At 46.3% G+C, this 23,317-nt stretch overlaps 2 protein-coding genes across 4 annotated transcripts in view; both read right to left on the reverse strand.

Annotated features, from left to right (window-relative positions):
- Positions 1 to 23,317, reverse strand: part of LOC138970483 (uncharacterized) — a 459,600-nt gene that overhangs the window by 311,719 nt on the left and 124,564 nt on the right. The window lies entirely within an intron of this gene.
- The window catches only part of LOC138971920 (galactose mutarotase-like), a 27,840-nt gene continuing 5,141 nt past the window's right edge, over positions 619 to 23,317 (reverse strand). Inside the window, exons 7-8 of the mRNA XM_070344767.1 lie at positions 21,914 to 22,085; positions 619 to 645 (exon numbers count right to left, since the gene is read on the reverse strand). Coding sequence (XP_070200868.1) covers positions 619 to 645; positions 21,914 to 22,085 — 199 coding nt within the window. The remainder of the gene's footprint in view (positions 646 to 21,913; positions 22,086 to 23,317) is intronic.

The following is a 23,317-nucleotide window of genomic DNA, read 5'->3' on the forward strand; positions in this document are numbered from 1 at the left end:
ACACACACCCATACACACACACACACACACACACACACATCACACATACACACACACACACACACACATACACACATCACACATACACACACACACACACATACACACATCACACACACACACACACACACATACACACACCCACACACACATAAACCACATGGATATTAGCTACACTATGGATCTATAGCGCTCAGAGGGCAAAAGCAATTACAGAGAGAAAGTTTACAAGGTTTTTAAAATGTAATGAACAAACTAACACAGATAAATAATTCCAGAACACATACCACACTAAGACTGTCAATGTGCTGATGGACATAACTTTCATGGGATATATATGGGCTATAGAAATCTCCTTAATAAATAAATAAATAAATAAATAAGATATATCATTACTTGAGGAGCTGCACAAAATGTTTACAATTTGATTTTTTTAAATGAAAAAAAACCCGCACAAAAATGTTCATCCTGTTTTTAAAAGAAAGTGAAGAAATGTATGCGGTCAGAAAAGGTTCTTTTCACAGTTTCACAAGACAAGAGATACTGTCAGACAAGAGATACTGTCAGACAAGAGATACTGTCAGACAAGAGATACTGTCAGATAAGAGATACTGTCAGTCAAGAGATACTGCCAGACAAGAGATGCTGTCAGACAAGAGATACTGTCAGACAAGAGATACTGCCAGACAAGAGATACTGTGAGACAAGAGATACTGTCAGACAAGAGATACTGTCAGATAAGAGATACTGTCAGACAAGAGAGAGATACTGTCAGATAAGAGATACTGTCAGACAAGAGAGAGATACTGTCAGACAAGAGAGAGATACTGTCAGACAAGAGATACTGTCAGACAAGAGAGAGATACTGTCAGACAAGAGACAATGCTTTGCTTGCACAGTCATGTTTACAGATGCACTCCACCTCTCAACAACCAACTTATCACATCGTTATGCAAAACACACGGAATGATTATATTCCCATATAAGTCTGACCAGATCTTAGATGGTGAGCCGAACTGAACAGTTTGTGTGTGTCTTTTGTTCTGGCAAAGAAAGTAACACCATCCCCTTGACATTGCTCTGCTTGAGACAGCAAGGGGGAAACTTAACAGGGGAAGTAACACCATCCCCTTGACATTGCTCTGCTTCAGACAGCAAGGGGGAAACTTAACAGGGGAAGTAGCACCATCCCCTTGACATTGCTCTGCTTCAGACAGCAAGAGGGAAACTTAACAGGGGAAGTAGCACCATCCCCTTGACATTGCTCTGCTTCAGACAGCAAGGGGGAAACTTAACAGGGGAAGTAACACCATCCCCTTGACATTGCTCTGCTTGAGACAGCAAGGGGGAAACTTAACAGGGGAAGTAACACCATCCCCTTGACATTGCTCTGCTTCAGACAGCAAGGGGGAAACTTAACAGGGGAAGTAACACCATCCCCTTGACATTGCTCTGCTTGAGACAGCAAGGGGGAAACTTAACAGGGGAAGTAGCACCATCCCCTTGACATTGCTCTGCTTCAGACAGCAAGGGGGAAACTTAACAGGGGAAGTAACACCATCCCCTTGACATTGCTCTGCTTCAGACAGCAAGGGGGAAACTTAACAGGGGAAGTAACACCATCCCCTTGACATTGCTCTGCTTGAGACAGCAAGGGGGAAACTTAACAGGGGAAGTAACACCATCCCCTCGACATTGCTCTGCTTCAGACAGCAAGGGGGAAACTTAACAGGGGAAGTAGCACCATCCCCTTGACATTGCTCTGCTTCAGACAGCAAGGGGGAAACTTAACAGGGGAAGTAACACCATCCCCTTGACATTGCTCTGCTTCAGACAGCAAGGGGGAAACTTAACAGGGGAAGTAGCACCATCCCCTTGACATTGCTCTGCTTCAGACAGCAAGGGGAATCTTAACAGGGGAAGTAACACCATCCCCTTGACATTGCTCTGCTTCAGACAGCAAGGGGGAAACTTAACAGGGGAAGTAGCACCATCCCCTTGACATTGCTCTGCTTCAGACAGCAAGGGGGAAACTTAACAGGGGAAGTAGCACCATCCCCTTGACATTGCTTTGCTTGAGACAGCAAGGGGGAAACTTAACAGGGGAAGTAGCACCATCCCCTTGACATTGCTCTGCTTCAGACAGCAAGGGAGAAACTTAACAGGGGAAGTAACACCATCCCCTTGACATTGCTCTGCTTCAGACAGCAAGGGGGAAACTTAACAGGGGAAGTAACACCATCCCCTTGACATTGCTCTGCTTGAGACAGCAAGGGGGAAACTTAACAGGGGAAGTAACACCATCCCCTCGACATTGCTCTGCTTCAGACAGCAAGGGGGAAACTTAACAGGGGAAGTAGCACCATCCCCTTGACATTGCTCTGCTTCAGACAGCAAGGGGGAAATTTAACAGGGGAAGTAACACCATCCCCTTGACATTGCTCTGCTTCAGACAGCAAGGGGGATACTTAACAGGGGAAGTAGCACCATCCCCTTGACATTGCTCTGCTTCAGACAGCAAGGGGGAAACTTAACAGGGGAAGTAGCACCATCCCCTTGACATTGCTCTGCTTCAGACAGCAAGGGGGAAACTTAACAGGGGAAGTAGCACCATCCCCTTGACATTGCTCTGCTTCAGACAGCAAGGGGGAAACTTAACAGGGGAAGTAACACCATCCCCTTGACATTGCTCTGCTTCAGACAGCAAGGGGGAAACTTAACAGGGGAAGTAGCACCATCCCCTTGACATTGCTCTGCTTCAGACAGCAAGGGGGAAACTTAACAGGGGAAGTAACACCATCCCCTTGACATTGCTCTGCTTCAGACAGCAAGGGGGAAACTTAACAGGGGAAGTAACACCATCCCCTTGACATTGCTCTGCTTCAGACAGCAAGGGGGAAACTTAACAGGGGAAGTAACACCATTCCCTTGACATTGCTCTGCTTCAGACAGCAAGGGGGAAACTTAACAGGGGAAGTAACACCATCCCCTTGACATTGCTCTGCTTCAGACAGCAAGGGGGAAACTTAACAGGGGAAGTAACACCATCCCCTTGACATTGCTTGGCTTCAGACAGCAAGGGGGAAACTTAACAGGGGAAGTAACACCATCCCCTTGACATTGCTCTGCTTCAGACAGCAAGGGGGAAACTTAACAGGGGAAGTAACACCACCCCCTTGACATTGCTCTGCTTCAGACAGCAAGGGGGAAACTTAACAGGGGAAGTAACACCACCCCCTTGACATTGCTCTGCTTCAGACAGCAAGGGGGAAACTTAACAGGGGAAGTAACACCATTCCCTTGACATTGCTCTGCTTCAGACAGCAAGGGGGAAACTTAACAGGGGAAGTAACACCACCCCCTTGACATTGCTCTGCTTCAGACAGCAAGGGGGAAACTTAACAGTTGAAGTAACACCATCCCCTTGACATTGCTCTGCTTCAGACAGCAAGGGGGAAACTTAACAGGGGAAGTAGCACCATCCCCTTGACATTGCTCTGCTTCAGACAGCAAGGGGGAAACTTAACAGGGGAAGTAACACCATCCCCTTGACATTGCTCTGTTTCAGACAGCAAGGGGGAAACTTAACAGGGGAAGTAACACCATCCCCTTGACATTGCTCTGCTTCAGACAGCAAGGGGGAAACTTAACAGGGAAAGTAGCACCATCCCCTTGACATTGCTCTGCTTCAGACAGCAAGGGGGAAACTTAACAGGGGAAGTAACACCATCCCCTTGACATTGCTCTGCTTCAGACAGCAAGGGGGAAACTTAACAGGGGAAGTAACACCATCCCCTTGACATTGCTCTGCTTCAGACAGCAAGGGGGAAACTTAACAGGGGAAGTAGCACCATCCCCTTGACATTGCTCTGCTTCAGACAGCAAGGGGGAAACTTAACAGGGGAAGTAACACCATCCCCTTGACATTGGTCTGCTTCAGACAGCAAGGGGGAAACTTAACAGGGGAAGTAACACCATCCCCTTGACATTGCTCTGCTTCAGACAGCAAGGGGGAAACTTAACAGGGGAAGTAACTTCGTGTTTCTTCCTGATCGCGCGCATGTTTACACTGTTACTTCCCTTGGACTTATACTGTTCCCGTGCTTCTTCTGACAGAGATGTTATGGACATTGCCGTGATTATCCCAGTCCACCGCCATGGATTGCAACACTTGTGATCGTTGTTCGTATAACAGAAACAGTGACACTGGCTTTTAATAGTCGATGAATAAAGACAAGGGCACACACATTCTCTGTCACACACACACCCTCTGTCTCACACACACACTGTCACACACACACACACTCTCTGTCTCACACACGCATTCTCTGTCTCACACACACACTCTCTGTCTCACACACACACTCTCTGTCTCACACACACACTCTCTGTCTCACACACGCATTCTCTGTCTCACACACACACTCTCTGTCTCACACACACATTCTCTGTCTCACACACACACACTCTGTCTCACACACACACTCTCTGTCTCACACACACATTCTCTGTCTCACACACACACTCTCTGTCTCACACACACATTCTCTGTCTCACACACACACACTCTGTCTCACACACACACACTCAGTCTCTGTCTCACACACACACTCTCTGTCTCACACACACACTCTCTGTCTCACACACGCATTCTCTGTCTCACACACACACTCTCTGTCTCACACACACACTCTCTGTCTCACACACGCATTCTCTGTCTCACACACACACTCTCTGTCTCACACACACACTCTCTGTCTCACACACACACTCTCTGTCTCACACACACACTCTCTGTCTCACACACGCATTCTCTGTCTCACACACACACTCTCTGTCTCACACACACACTCTCTGTCTCACACACACACTCTCTGTCTCACACACACACTCTCTGTCTCACACACACTCTCTGTCTCACACACACATTCTCTGTCTCACACACACACTCTCTCTGTCTCACACACACACTCTCTGTCTCACACACTCTCTCTGTCTCACACACACTCTCTCTGTCTCACACACACTCTCTGTCTCACACTCTCTCTGTCTCACACACACTCTCTCTGTCTCACACACACATTCTCTGTCTCACACACACACTCTCTGTCTCACACACACTCTCTCTGTCTCACACACACATTCTCTGTCTCACACACACACTCTCTGTCTCACACACACACTCTCTGTCTCACACACACACTCTGTCTCACACACATTCTCTGTCTCACACACACACTCTCTGTCTCACACACGCATTCTCTGTCTCACACACACACTCTCTGTCTCACACACACACTCTCTGTCTCACACACACACTCTCTGTCTCACACACACACTCTCTGTCTCACACACACACTCTCTGTCTCACACACACACTCTCTGTCTCACACACGAATTCTCTGTCTCACACACACACTCTCTGTCTCACACACACACTCTCTGTCTCACACACGCATTCTCTGTCTCACACACACACTCTCTGTCTCACACACACACTCTCTGTCTCACACACACACTCTCTGTCTCACACACACACTCTCTGTCTCACACACGCATTCTCTGTCTCACACACACACTCTCTGTGTCACACACACACTCTCTGTCTCACACACACACTCTCTGTCTCACACACACACTCTCTGTCTCACACACACTCTCTGTCTCACACACACATTCTCTGTCTCACACACACACTCTCTCTGTCTCACACACACACTCTCTGTCTCACACACTCTCTCTGTCTCACACACACTCTGTCTCACACACACTCTCTGTCTCACACACACTCTCTCTGTCTCACACACACATTCTCTGTCTCACACACACATTCTCTGTCTCACACACACACTCTCTGTCTCACACACACACTCTCTGTCTCACACACACATTCTCTGTCTCACACACACTCTCTGTCTCACACACACATTCTCTCTGTCTCACACACACACATTCTCTGTCACACACACACACACATTCTCTGTCTCACACACACACACACACATTCTCTGTCTCACACACACACATTCTCTGTCACACACACACACACACACACACACACACACACACACACACACACACATTCTCTGTCACACACACACATTCTCTGTCTCACACACACACATTCTCTGTCTCACACACACACATTCTCTGTCTCACACACATACATTCTCTGTCTCACACACACACATTCTCTGTCTCACACACACACACATTCTCTGTCTCACACACACATTCTCTGTCTCACACACACATTCTCTGTCTCACACACACATTCTCTGTCTCACACACACACATTCTCTGTCTCACACACATACATTCTCTGTCTCACGCACACACATTCTCTGTCTCACACACACACACATTCTCTGTCTCACACACACATTCTCTGTCTCACACACACATTCTCTGTCTCACACACACACACACATTCTCTGTCTCACACACACACATTCTCTGTCTCACACACACACATTCTCTGTCCCACACACACATTCTCTGTCTCACACACACATTCTCTGTCTCACACACACACACACATTCTCTGTCTCACACACACACATTCTCTGTCTCACACACATACATTCTCTGTCTCACACACATACATTCTCTGTCACACACACACACATTCTCTGTCTCACACACACATTCTCTGTCTCACACACACATTCTCTGTCTCACACACACATTCTCTGTCTCACACACACATTCTCTGTCTCACACACATTCTCTGTCTCACACACACATTCTCTGTCTCACACACACATTCTCTGTCTCACACACACATTCTCTGTCTCACACACATTCTCTGTCTCACACACACACACATTCTCTGTCTCACACACACACATTCTCTGTCTCACACACAAACACATTCTCTCTCTTACACACACATTCTCTGTCTCACACACACACACATTCTCTGTCTCACACACACACACACATTCTCTGTCACACACACACATTCTCTGTCTCACACACACATTCTCTGTCTCACACACACACACATTCTCTGTCTCACACACACACATTCTCTGTCTCACACACACTCTCTGTCTCACACACACATTCTCTGTCTCACACACACACACATTCTCTGTCTCACACACACACATTCTCTGTCTCACACACACACATTCTCTGTCTCACACACACATTCTCTGTCTCACACACACATTCTCTGTCTCACACACACACTCTCTGTCTCACACACACATTCTCTGTCTCACACACACACACTCTCTGTCTCACACACACACATTCTCTGTCACACACACACACATTCTCTGTCTCACACACACTCTCTGTCTCACACACACATTCTCTGTCTCACACACACACACATTCTCTGTCTCACACACACACATTCTCTGTCTCACACACACACATTCTCTGTCTCACACACACATTCTCTGTCTCACACACATACATTCTCTGTCTCACACACACACACATTCTCTGTCTCACACACACACATTCTCTGTCTCACACACACATTCTCTGTCTCACACACACATTCTCTGTCTCACACACACATTCTCTGTCTCACACACACATTCTCTGTCTCACACACACACACTCTCTGTCTCACACACACACATTCTCTGTCTCACACACACACATTCTCTGTCTCACACACACACATTCTCTGTCTCACACACACATTCTCTGTCTCATACACACACATTTTCTGTCTCACACACATTCTCTGTCTCACACACACACACATTCTCTGTCTCACACACACATTCTCTGTCACACACACACACATTCTCTGTCTCTCACACACACTCTCTGTCTCACACACATTCTCTGTCACACACACACATTCTCTGTCTCACACACATTCTCTGTCACACACACACACATTCTCTGTCTCACACACACATTCTCTGTCTCACACACACACATTCTCTGTCTCACACACACACATTCTCTGTCACACACACACACATTCTCTGTCACACACACACACATTCTCTGTCTCACACACACACATTCTCTGTCTCACACACATTCTCTGTCTCTCACACACACTCTCTGTCTCACACACACACATTCTCTGTCACACACACACACATTCTCTGTCTCTCACACACACTCTCTGTCTCACACACACACATTCTCTGTCTCACACACACACATTCTCTGTCTCACACACACACATTCTCTGTCTCACACACACACATTCTCTGTCTCACACACACTCTCTGTCTCACACACACACATTCTCTGTCTCACACACACACATTCTCTGTCTCACACACACACATTCTCTGTCTCACACACACTCTCTGTCTCACACACACACATTCTCTGTCTCACACACACACTCTCTGTCTCACACACACACATTCTCTGTCTCACACACATTCTCTGTCTCAGACACATTCTCTGTCTCACACACACATTCTCTGTCTCACACACACACTCTCTGTCTCACACACACTCTCTCTGTCTCACACACACACATTCTCTGTCTCACACACATTCTCTGTCTCTCACACACATTCTCTGTCTCACACACACTCTCTGTCTCACACACACATTCTCTGTCTCACACACACACATTCTCTGTCTCACACACACACATTCTCTGTCACACACACACACACACACATTCTCTGTCACACACACACACATTCTCTGTCTCACACACATTCTCTGTCTCTCACACACATTCTCTGTCACACACACACATTCTCTGTCTCACACACACATTCTCTGTCACACACACACACATTCTCTGTCTCTCACACACACTCTCTGTCTCACACACACACATTCTCTGTCTCACACACACACACACATTCTCTGTCACACACACATTCTCTGTCTCTCACACACACACACTCTCTGTCTCACACACACACATTCTCTGTCTCACACACACATTCTCTGTCACACACACACACACACATTCTCTGTCTCACACACACATTCTCTGTCACACACACACATTCTCTGTCTCACACACACATTCTCTGTCACACACACACACATTCTCTGTCTCTCACACACATTCTCTGTCTCACACACACACTCTCTGTCTCACACACACATTCTCTGTCTCACACACACACACTCTCTGTCTCACACACACTCTCTCTGTCTCACACACACATTCTCTGTCTCACACACACATTCTCTGTCTCACACACATTATCTGTCTCACACACACACACACACATTCTCTGTCTCTCACACACACTCTCTGTCTCACACACACATTCTCTGTCTCACACACACATTCTCTGTCACACACACACACATTCTCTGTCTCTCACACACACTCTCTGTCTCACACACACTCTCTGTCTCACACACACACATTCTCTGTCTCACACACACATTCTCTGTCTCACACACACATTCTCTGTCACACACACACACATTCTCTGTCTCTCACACACACTCTCTGTCTCACACACACATTCTCTGTCTCACACACACATTCTCTGTCACACACACACACATTCTCTGTCTCTCACACACACTCTCTGTCTCACACACACATTCTCTGTCTCACACACACACTCTCTGTCTCACACACACTCTCTGTCTCACACACACTCTCTCTGTCTCACACACACTCTCTCTGTCTCACACACACATTCTCTGTCTCACACACATTCTCTGTCTCACACACACACTCTCTGTCTCACACACACACTTTCTCTGTCACACACACACATTCTCTGTCTCTCACACACTCTCTGTCTCACACACACACTCTCTGTCTCACACACATTCTCTGTCTCACACACACACTCTCTGTCTCACACACACTCTCTGTCTCACACACACACTCTCTGTCTCACACACACTCTCTGTCTCACACACACTCTCTCTGTCTCACACACACTCTCTCTGTCTCACACACACATTCTCTGTCTCACACACATTCTCTGTCTCACACACACACTCTCTGTCTCACACACACACTCTCTGTCTCACACACATTCTCTGTCTCACACACACACTCTCTGTCTCACACACACACTTTCTCTGTCTCACACACACTCTCTGTCTCACACACATTCTCTGTCTCTCACACACACTCTCTGTCTCACACACACATTCTCTGTCTCACACACACACTTTCTCTGTCTCACACACACATTCTCTGTCACACACACACATTCTCTGTCTCACACACACACATTCTCTGTCTCACACACACACACTCTCTATCTCACACACACACTCTCTGTCTCACACACACAATCTCTGTCTCACACACACACACTCTCTGTCTCACACACACTCTCTGTCTGTCTCACACACACATTCTCTGTCTCACACACACATTCTCTGTCTCACACACACACACTCTCTGTCTCACACACACACTCTCTGTCACACACATTCTCTGTCTCACACACACTCTCTATCTCACACACACACTCTCTGTCTCACACACACAATCTCTGTCTCACACACACACATTCTCTGTCTCACACACACATTCTCTGTCTCACACACACACATTCTCTGTCACACACACACATTCTCTGTCTCACACACACATTCTCTGTCTCACACACACATTCTCTGTCTCACACACATACATTCTCTGTCTCACACACACATTCTCTGTCTCACACACACAATCTCTGTCTCACACACACACATTCTCTGTCACACACACACATTCTCTGTCTCACACACACACATTCTCTGTCTCACACACACATTCTCTGTCTCACACACACACATTCTCTGTCTCACACACACATTCTCTGTCACACACACACATTCTCTGTCTCACACACACACATTCTCTGTCTCACACACACACACTCTCTATCTCACACACACACTCTCTGTCTCACACACACAATCTCTGTCTCACACACACACACATTCTCTGTCTCACACACACACATTCTCTGTCACACACACACACATTCTCTGTCTCACACACACTCTCTGTCTCACACACACATTCTCTGTCTCACACACACACACATTCTCTGTCTCACACACACACATTCTCTGTCTCACACACACACATTCTCTGTCTCACACACACATTCTCTGTCTCACACACATACATTCTCTGTCTCACACACACACACATTCTCTGTCTCACACACACACATTCTCTGTCTCACACACACATTCTCTGTCTCACACACACATTCTCTGTCTCACACACACATTCTCTGTCTCACACACACATTCTCTGTCTCACACACACACATTCTCTGTCTCACACACACACATTCTCTGTCTCACACACACACATTCTCTGTCTCACACACACACATTCTCTGTCTCACACACACATTCTCTGTCTCACACACACACATTTTCTGTCTCACACACATTCTCTGTCTCACACACACACACATTCTCTGTCTCACACACACATTCTCTGTCACACACACACACATTCTCTGTCTCACACACATTCTCTGTCTCTCACACACACTCTCTGTCTCACACACACACATTCTCTGTCACACACACACACATTCTCTGTCTCTCACACACACTCTCTGTCTCACACACACACATTCTCTGTCTCACACACACACATTCTCTGTCTCACACACACACATTCTCTGTCTCACACACACACATTCTCTGTCACACACACACACATTCTCTGTCACACACACACACATTCTCTGTCTCACACACACACATTCTCTGTCTCACACACATTCTCTGTCTCTCACACACACTCTCTGTCTCACACACACACATTCTCTGTCACACACACACATTCTCTGTCTCTCACACACACTCTCTGTCTCACACACACACATTCTCTGTCTCACACACACACATTCTCTGTCTCACACACACACATTCTCTGTCTCACACACACACATTCTCTGTCTCACACACACTCTCTGTCTCACACACACACATTCTCTGTCTCACACACACACATTCTCTGTCTCACACACACACATTCTCTGTCTCACACACACTCTCTGTCTCACACACACACATTCTCTGTCTCACACACACACTCTCTGTCTCACACACACACATTCTCTGTCTCACACACATTCTCTGTCTCACACACACACATTCTCTGTCTCACACACACATTCTCTGTCTCACACACACACATTCTCTGTCTCACACACACACATTCTCTGTCTCACACACACACATTCTCTGTCTCACACACATTCTCTGTCTCTCACACACATTCTCTGTCTCACACACACTCTCTGTCTCACACACACATTCTCTGTCTCACACACACACATTCTCTGTCTCACACACACACATTCTCTGTCACACACACACACACACACATTCTCTGTCACACACACACACATTCTCTGTCTCACACACATTCTCTGTCTCTCACACACATTCTCTGTCACACACACACATTCTCTGTCTCACACACACATTCTCTGTCACACACACACACATTCTCTGTCTCTCACACACACTCTCTGTCTCACACACACACATTCTCTGTCTCACACACACACACACATTCTCTGTCACACACACATTCTCTGTCTCTCACACACACACACTCTCTGTCTCACACACACACATTCTCTGTCTCACACACACATTCTCTGTCACACACACACACACACATTCTCTGTCTCACACACACATTCTCTGTCACACACACACATTCTCTGTCTCACACACACATTCTCTGTCACACACACACACATTCTCTGTCTCTCACACACACTCTCTGTCTCACACACACATTCTCTGTCTCACACACACACTCTCTGTCTCACACACACACATTCTCTGTCTCACACACACATTCTCTGTCTCACACACACATTCTCTGTCTCACACACACATTCTCTGTCTCACACACATTCTCTGTCTCACACACACACACACATTCTCTGTCTCTCACACACACTCTCTGTCTCACACACACATTCTCTGTCTTACACACACATTCTCTGTCACACACACACACATTCTCTGTCTCTCACACACACTCTCTGTCTCACACACACTCTCTGTCTCACACACACACATTCTCTGTCTCACACACACATTCTCTGTCTCACACACACATTCTCTGTCACACACACACACATTCTCTGTCTCTCACACACACTCTCTGTCTCACACACACATTCTCTGTCTCACACACACATTCTCTGTCACACACACACACATTCTCTGTCTCTCACACACACTCTCTGTCTCACACACACATTCTCTGTCTCACACACACACTCTCTGTCTCACACACACATTCTCTGTCTCACACACACTTTCTCTGTCTCACACACACTCTCTGTCTCACACACACACTCTCTGTCTCACACACATTCTCTGTCTCACACACACACTCTCTGTCTCACACACACACTTTCTCTGTCTCACACACACATTCTCTGTCACACACACACATTCTCTGTCTCTCACACACTCTCTGTCTCACACACACACTCTCTGTCTCACACACATTCTCTGTCTCACACACACACTCTCTGTCTCACACACACTCTCTGTCTCACACACACACTCTCTGTCTCACACACATTCTCTGTCTCACACACACACTCTCTGTCTCACACACACACTTTCTCTGTCTCACACACACACTCTCTGTCTCACACACATTCTCTGTCTCACACACACACTCTCTGTCTCACACACACACTCTCTGTCTCACACACATTCTCTGTCTCACACACACACTCTCTGTCTCACACACACACTTTCTCTGTCTCACACACACTCTCTGTCTCACACACATTCTCTGTCTCTCACACACACTCTCTGTCTCACACACACATTCTCTGTCTCACACACACACTTTCTCTGTCTCACACACACATTCTCTGTCACACACACACATTCTCTGTCTCACACACACACATTCTCTGTCTCACACACACACACTCTCTATCTCACACACACACTCTCTGTCTCACACACACAATCTCTGTCTCACACACACACATTCTCTGTCTCACACACACATTCTCTGTCTCACACACACATTCTCTGTCTCACACACACATTCTCTGTCTCACACACACACAATCTCTGTCTCACACACACACTCTCTGTCACACACATTCTCTGTCTCACACACACTCTCTATCTCACACACACACTCTCTGTCTCACACACACAATCTCTGTCTCACACACACACATTCTCTGTCTCACACACACATTCTCTGTCTCACACACACACATTCTCTGTCACACACACACATTCTCTGTCTCACACACACATTCTCTGTCTCACACACACATTCTCTGTCTCACACACATACATTCTCTGTCTCACACACACATTCTCTGTCTCACACACACTCTCTCTGTCTCACACACACATTCTCTGTCTCACACACACATTCTCTGTCTCACACACACACTCTCTGTCTCACACACACATTCTCTGTCTCACACACACACACTCTGTCTCACACACACACACTCAGTCTCTGTCTCACACACATTCTGTCTCACACACACAATCACTCTTTCTCATACACACTCTCCTTCTCTCTCACACTCTCGCTCTCTCACACACACATTTACACACGGCAGAAAAAGGACTGTTGTAGACCAAATGTTTGCACGTTTCCTTTATTTTGTCGTGCCGAAACTGTCAACAGAAAAAGAAAACAACAAAATCTTTTAAAATTGAGAAATGCGTTACACTCGCAATATTACACTCACAAAAGAGCAATGTACAGATCATTATTGTTGCATACACAGACACGCCCACAAAGGAAATCTATTTTGGCAGATTTCATAAACCACAAAAACAATGTTAAACATAATTACACTATACAGCAATGTTTCAAGACCGCTTGATGTGAGAAAAAAACGAAAGAGACAACACAGGCATACACAATGTCAGTCGTGCGCATGGAGTGGACCATCTCTTGCTTCCGTTATGCAGTCAAACAAGCTAAATTCCTGACAAACTGAAGCGGCATGTCCACATCCTTAAACCGGCATGGGAATTGATTGAAAGAGAAATCTTGGTGAACAAGGCGGGTCCCCTGGAATGTGTCTGAAATTTAGCTTACAATCGGTGCGATCTGGCTTGTTTCATCAACTTTACACAGCTTACAATCGGTGCGATCTGGCTTGTTTCATCAACTTTACACAGCTTACAATCGGTGCGATCTGGCTTGTTTCATCAACTTTACACAGCTTACAATCGGTGCGATCTGGCTTGTTTCATCAACTTTACACAGCTTACAATCGGTGCGATCTGGCTTGTTTCATCAACTTTACACAGCTTACAATCGGTGCGATCTGGCTTGTTTCATCAACTTTACACAGCTTACAATCGGTGCGATCTGGCTTGTTTCATCAACTTTACACAGCTTACAATCGGTGCGATCTGGCTTGTTTCATCAACTTTACACAGCTTACAATCGGTGCGATCTGGCTTGTTTCATCAACTTTACACAGCTTACAATCGGTGCGACCTGGCTTGTTTCATCAACTTTACACAGCTTACAATCGGTGCCATCTGGCTTGTTTCATCAACTTTACACAGCTTACAATCGGTGCGACCTGGCTTGTTTCATCAACTTTACACAGCTTACAATCGGTGCGATCTGGCTTGTTTCATCAACTTTACACAGCTTACAATCGGTGCGATCTGGCTTGTTTCATCAACTTTACACAGCTTACAATCGGTGCGATCTGGCTTGTTTCATCAACTTTACACAGCTTACAATCGGTGCGATCTGGCTTGTTTCATCAACTTTACACAGCTTACAATCGGTGCGATCTGGCTTGTTTCATCAACTTTACACAGCTTACAATCGGTGCGATCTGGCTTGTTTCATGAACTTTACACAGCTTACAATCGGTGCCATCTGGCTTGTTTCATCAACTTTACACAGCTTACAATCGGTGCGATCTGGCTTGTTTCATCAACTTTACACAGCTTACAATCGGTGCGATCTGGCTTGTTTCATAAACTTTACACAGCTTACAATCGGTGCGATCTGGCTTGTTTCATCAACTTTACACAGCTTACAATCGGTGCGATCTGGCTTGTTTCATGAACTTTACACAGCTTACAGTCGGTGCGATCTGGCTTGTTTCATCAACTTTACACAGCTTACAATCGGTGCGATCTGGCTTGTTTCATCAACTTTACACAGCTTACAATCGGTGCGATCTGGCTTGTTTCATCAACTTTACACAGCTTACAATCGGTGCGATCTGGCTTGTTTCATCAACTTTACACAGCTTACAATCGGTGCGATCTGGCTTGTTTCATCAACTTTACACAGCTTACAATCGGTGCGATCTGGCTTGTTTCATCAACTTTACACAGCTTACAATCGGTGCGATCTGGCTTGTTTCATCAACTTTACACAGCTTACAATCGGTGCGATCTGGCTTGTTTCATCAACTTTACACAGCTTACAATCGGTGCTATCTGGCTTGTTTCATAAACTTTACACAGCAAAAAAACTAACCACATATGTATCGATTGGAGATTGGATTTCCCTTCTTTGAGTCATGTGACGTCAGAGGCCGACAAAACTTTATAATTTGGCTTTTCAGGTTGACCGAAACTTCAAAGGAACTCAACAAAAAAAAACGTCATGTGTTTGATTGCATGTGTGTGTGCTGTTCAATGTCAAAACAACAACAAAGTCAGTACATGACGTGTGTTTTGTAGTTCCTTTGAAGTTTCGGTCAACCTGAAACGCCCAAATATGAAGCTTATGTGTTTGATTGCATACATGTGGATTGCATGCATGTGTGTGTGTGCTCGTTCAATCGTCAAAACAACAACAAAGTCATAAGTACCTGAAAGGAATTCGATCGATACATAAATGTTATTTGCGTGTTTGACCAAAATATGACATTTTACACAGATCTCGACAGTCATTGTTCACCTCGACCGCTAGCGCGGTCTCGGAGAACAATGACTGTCTCGATCTGTGTAAAATGTCATATTTTGGTCAAACACGCAAATAACGTATATTAATACATGTTTTGTATTGCCAGTAAACCAACAATCCTTTTAATCCTTTCACTGAATCAATATTATTTGAACACACTTACTCTTTGATTGCAAAAGTGACTCAGGCGGGCGGAATCTCATTACAAGTGACTCAGGCGGGCGGAATCTCATTACAAGTGACTCAGGCGGGCGGAATCTCATTACAAGAAGGGACAGTTTCATGAAGGATATTGGTTTTTACCAGGCAGATTGTCTTTTTTAAATTTTGTTACTCACAAGAGGATTTTATTTTCTCAGAAATCCTCGGATCCTTGGAGAATTCCCATGCCTGCTTATAATAATGCTGATACCAGATTTAACAAGTGTTGACCATAACGAGTCAACACGCCGCCAGGGGGTGGAAAATGGATACCGTCTCTGGGTCTGCTCAAACAGTTGGTCAGTCCCGGGCCGGATTCCAATCTGCGAAGTCACGCAACATTGTTTAGAGAGAGAGAGAGTAGTCATCGACAGAGAGGGGAAGCTAAGAGAAAAAGAATGCCTTTAGATACATGTGTTTAGGTGCAGCCAGCTGCACTTGTGGCAGATTGACCGAGTTCTTAAAACGTGGTGATATGGGCTGGGACATGGATACTGTCTCTGGGTCTGCACATGCAGTTGTCCCTTGTCCATCCTAGGTACGTCGAGGATTCGATTTAAGTCCTTTACGTCATGCAAAACTGTTTGAAATCACATGCACGCACACACACACGCACACACACACACACACACACACACACACACACACACACACACACACACACACACACGTGCGATATCTCATAAGCTAATATGGCCGCCGCGGAACTGTTTCGGGAATTCCCGTTATGTGCTGATCTAAACAATACTGGATCCATTACTATTTTTAGATCAGTGTGTGAGAGTGAGTGAGGAGTTTCAAACCAATAAGTACGCGTGCACCTTCAATTGAAAACGTCTTGGAAAACAGCTCAAACGGATTGAAAAATATATAGTTTAATAGTGAAAACACCCATGCTTCGTGAAAACACCCATGAATAAAATCGCACTAGCTGTAAATAGATTCTAAATTACTTACTGCACATTTTTTTGACGTCAAATGTTAGGTTGAGACGTGCATCCTCATGCGAAACCTTTAATTTGTTTGTTTCCTGTGGCTGGCCGAATAAAGTCGTTTAAAGCTCACATCTTCCATTTTACTACTGCTAGGAACCTATTTCCAAGCTACTCACCATATTTGAGCTCAATTGACCCCAGAGTACCAGAGATACAAGTCTAGCTCAATTGACCCCAGAGTACCAGAGATACAAGTCTAGCTCAATTGACCCCAGAGTACCAGAGATACAAGTCTAGCTCAATTGACCCCAGAGTACCAGAGATACAAGTCTAGCTCAATTGACCCCAAAGTACCAGAGATACAAGTCTAATTCGTTGACAAACAGACAAAGAGACAGAGTGAAATCTATACGCCACTGTATTATATAAAGGCGGCGTAATAAGGTTTTAACAGGAGCAACAAGTGTTCCTGACACACGTGTCTACACAACAAGCAATCTGACACACGTATCTACACAACAAGCAATCTGACACACGTGTCTACACAACAAGCAATCTGACACACGTGTCCACACAACAAGCACTCTGACACACGTGTCTACACAACAAGCAATCTGACTCACGTGTCTACACAACAAGCAATCTGACACACGTGTCTACACAACAAGCACTCTGACACACGTGTCTACACAACAAGCAATCTGACTCACGTGTCTACACAACAAGCACTCTGACACACGTGTCTACACAACAGGCAATCTGACACACGTGTCTACACAACAAGCAATCTGACACACGTGTCTACACAACAAGCAATCTGACACACGTGTCTACACAACAAGCAATCTGACACACGTGTCTACACAACAAGCAATCTGACACACGTGTCTACACAACAAGCAATCTGACACACGTGTCTACACAACAAGCAATCTGACACACGTGTCTACACAACAAGCAATCTGACACACGTGTCTACACAACAAGCAATCTGACACACGTGTCTACACAACAAGCAATCTGACACACGTGTCTACACAACAAGCAATCTGACACACGTGTCTACACAACAAGCAATCTGACACACGTGTCTACACAACAAGCACTCTGACACACTTGTCTACACAACAAGCAATCTGACACACGTGTCTACACAACAAGCAATCTGACACACGTGTCTACACAACAAGCAATCTGACACACGTGTCTACACAACAAGCAATCTGACACACGTGTCTACACAACAAGCACTCTGACACACGTGTCTACACAACAAGCAATCTGACTCACGTGTCTACACAACAAGCACTCTGACACACGTGTCTACACAACAGGCAATCTGACACACGTGTCTACACAACAAGCAATCTGACACACGTGTCTACACAACAAGCAATCTGACACACGTGTCTACACAACAAGCAATCTGACACACGTGTCTACACAACAAGCAATCTGACACACGTGTCTACACAACAAGCAATCTGACACACGTGTCTACACAACAAGCAATCTGACACACGTGTCTGCACAACAAGCAATCTGACACACGTGTCCACACAACAAGCAATCTGACACACGTGTCTACACAAGCAATCTGACACGGATTCATGTACAGAACATACAGTGCAATACCGAGCGCTAAGGGAAAAAACATGCAAGATACTTATTGTTGTGTTGTTGAGCTTAAAATCAACAGTCGTGACCTTGGACTAGAGGAAGTTGGGAAACTTTTCTTCTTTTGCGTTCGTGGGCTGAAACTCCCCCGTACACTCGTGTCACAGTTTTTGCACACGTGGATTTTTACGTGTACATGTGTAACCGAGTGCCGAAACACCACAATCACCTTTAGAGGCGAAGTCCAATCACACAGGATTGAGAATTTTAGAGCTTATTAATTTCTAAGCCCTACGAAATCTGTTATGCATTCTCAAAGGAATACATGAACATACAGAGAGACAAAAGCCGCCAGACCCCATCACAAACAGACCTCTACAATCCACAGGTGTTAGCTCGCAACTTCTAAGGCGAACAACTCTGCAGAGTCTGCTGTGAAGGGCGACGGTAGTCTCCCTGTCTCACATGTATGAACATTTTTACCCCGCCATTTAGGCAGCCATACGCTGGGCATTTTCGTGTTTCTATAACCCACCGGACTCTGACATGGATTACAGAATCTTTTTCGTGCACACTTAGTCTTGTGCTTGCGTGTGCCCACAAAGGGGGATAAGTCACAAGCAGGTCTGCACATGAAATGACATGGGAGATCGGAAAAATGTCCACACTTAACCCACTAGGCGGTCGCGGCCAAGATTCAAACTATACGGAACCTTTCTCCTGGCACCGTAGAGAATAACAAGGATTGAAATGAACAAGCGACTTACATCCTCTTCAGTTCATCAAGACTTTCGACTTGAGGATGAAAGTCGCTTGTTCATTGTAATGCTTGTAGTTATTCTCTACGGTGCCAGGAGAAAGGTTCCGTATAACTCTCGCTTACTCCATTACACATGTCGTATGCAAATAGAGCGCTGACTTCGATCCTGTGGTTATTTGGTAACCCTCCCCATGTAAAAACATTCGGCTCACCGTCTCAGAACTTGCAAAGATGTGGCTGACATTGGATAAAGATATCCCGGCCCTCCCCTTGGACCCATACCAAATCCCAACAGCCTGGATGCTGAGTAACAAGAGTCGGACTCTTGTTTATGAATACATTTCTTAATTGCCACTGGTGTCAACGTGCAAAATCAATTCATCAAAAACAAAAATAAAAAAAATCAAACAAAACCTCTGCCCAGGAAGCAGTCAGGATGCTGAGTTTTGGCATACCGTCTGACAAGAGGAGGGGTGGTCTTACCCAGGTTTAAAAAAAAGAAAAGAGCTGATTTGTTTTCGTGAGAAGGAGTCTGCATTTAAACTGAGCGGGAAACTGATCCACATTTCCCATGCTAGATTTACTGCAGAAAAATTGAAATCAAGAATGCTGCAGTAAAACGGTGCTGTTGTTTTACTGCAGAAAACCTGTTTACATTTTTTCTGCAGCATTTTGTACTGGCTCTTGGCGGATTATGACATTATTAAGTTATTCTGAAGAAAAACAGAAATGCTGGAGAAAAACTGTCTTTTCTGCAGCATTTTTGCATAATGTCATCTTTCGCCGAACAACGTTTTTTTACTGCAGTAAAACAGTTTTTCTGAAGCATAATGTTTAGGCCCTACTTGGCTTTCTGCAGCATAGTCTGTGACAGTTTTTCTGGAGAAAAACGAACGACCTTGTAAAGTAGCGTTTGTAATCGTCGCCCCCTGGGATAGTATAATAGTTTGTTCCGCAGTGTACCAATCAGAAGGCGTGTAGCATAAGGGCATTATATTAATTTGAAACTTTGAACTTTCGGCGGAAAGGAAGTCAGACAGACAAAATACATTCGTGTCACGCACAACTATTGGTAATTCTGGATGAGTCCATCTCTCGACAGAGGGGGGCTCGCGTGCTCCAACACTTGATTATAATGAGCCAGTACAAAATGCTGCAGAAAAGTGTGAACAGGCTTTCTGCAGTAAAACCACAGCACCGTTTTACTGCAGCATTCTTGATTTCAATTTTACCGGCTGCAGTAAAATGTTTTGCTCCAGAAAAACCCGTTGCTTCGGCGAAAGATGACATTATGCAGAAATGCTACAGAAAAGACAGTTTTTCTCCAGCATTTCTGTTTTTCTGCAGAATAACTGACTAAAGTCATAATCCGCCAAGGATAATTTACACTGACAGGGTAGTGCTGAGCCTCCAGAAACAGAGCGCTGAAGTGCACATAACTGGCCCCTCCCTTGTCCCCCCCCCACACACACCCACTCACTCCCACACACACACACACATACACACACACACACACACACACACACACACACTCACATGGTTTACACTATCGGGGTAGTGCTGTGCTTCCATAGCCAGAGCGCTGAAGGGCCCATAACTCGCCCCGCCCTTGCCCCGCTGTCCCTCAAGGTTACCTCCCGTGTAGAACTGAAGGCCTGGCTCTGTGGTGCGACACTCCATGAAGCGACCCGACGGGGGGTGCTCCAGTCTGTCGACAAGCATAGACATCGGTCAGAACTAGGGATAGAGTATGTATATACTCTGGACTGAACCAACGACTTCTTCTTCTTCTTCTTCTTTACGTTCGTGAGGAAATCCCTTTACAGGGCAACGATCCTCTGACCTCATTTTGAGTGGTGCGCCTAATTTCCCAAGAGTGAAAGATAAAGTGGATAGTGTACCTTTGAAAATCAAAACAGTGGTGGGTTGGTAGGCAAGCTATTGCTTTCGCTATTTGCCGTGGCGCCCGATTTCAGGCCCTGGGCTGAGGGGCTAGCCTACCACCCAGCACTGCTAGCGCAGCAACTGGGCCCCGACAAAACAATACAAACAGGACGAACAATATGGAGCTGATCATCGAGCAGAGTGATAGATTCTACCTATATCACTACTAATTACTTATGGGTCGCTACGGATGGAGAGGGGGGATGGGTCTAATGAGAGAGGGGAAGGGAATCTAATGCAAGGGGATGTGAATCTAATGCGGAGGGGAGGGGGAGGGAGTGGACTAATTCTGACAGGGGGTGCTTATGGGCTCGCGCCTCGGAGCCAGGCCTCAACGATGGTCCTGAAGGCCTCGGGGGAGTTTGCGCGCACAGCCTCTTGGGGGATGGTATTCCAGAGGCGGATCGCTGACGGGAAGAACGATGTTCTGTGGGAGTCGGTGCGGGGCTGGGGGACCTGGAGTCTGGTGGTGTGCCCCCTGGTGGTGTGTCCCCTGGTGGTGTGCCCCCTGGTGGTGTGTCCCCTGGTGGTGTGCCCCCTGGTGGTGTGTCCCCTGGTGGTGTGTCCCCTGGTGGTGTGTCCCCTGGTGGTGTGTCCCCTGGTGGTGTGTCCCCTGGTGGTGTGTCCCCTGGTGGTGTGTCCCCTGGTGGTGTGCCCCTGGTGGTGTGCCCCCTGGTGGTGTGCCCCCTGGTGGTGTGCCCCCTGGTGGTGTGCCCCCTGGTGGTGTGCCCCCTGGTGGTGTGCCCCCTGGTGGTGTGCCCCCTGGTGGTGTGTCCCCTGGTGGTGTGCCCCCTGGTGGTGTGCCCCCTGGTGGTGTGCCCCCTGGTGGTGTGCCCCCTGGTGGTGTGCCCCCTGGTGGTGTGCCCCCTGGTGGTGTGTCCCCTGGTGGTGTGCCCCCTGGTGGTGTGCCCCCTGGTTGATCGTGGGACCAGTGTCAGTGTGCCTTCCCTTGGGGCTACCTCGACCAGTCCACTCATGATTGTGTCCAGCCTGGTG

Source organism: Littorina saxatilis, linkage group LG7 (assembly GCF_037325665.1).
Source record: "Littorina saxatilis isolate snail1 linkage group LG7, US_GU_Lsax_2.0, whole genome shotgun sequence".
Taxonomy (NCBI): Eukaryota; Metazoa; Mollusca; class Gastropoda; order Littorinimorpha; family Littorinidae; genus Littorina; species Littorina saxatilis.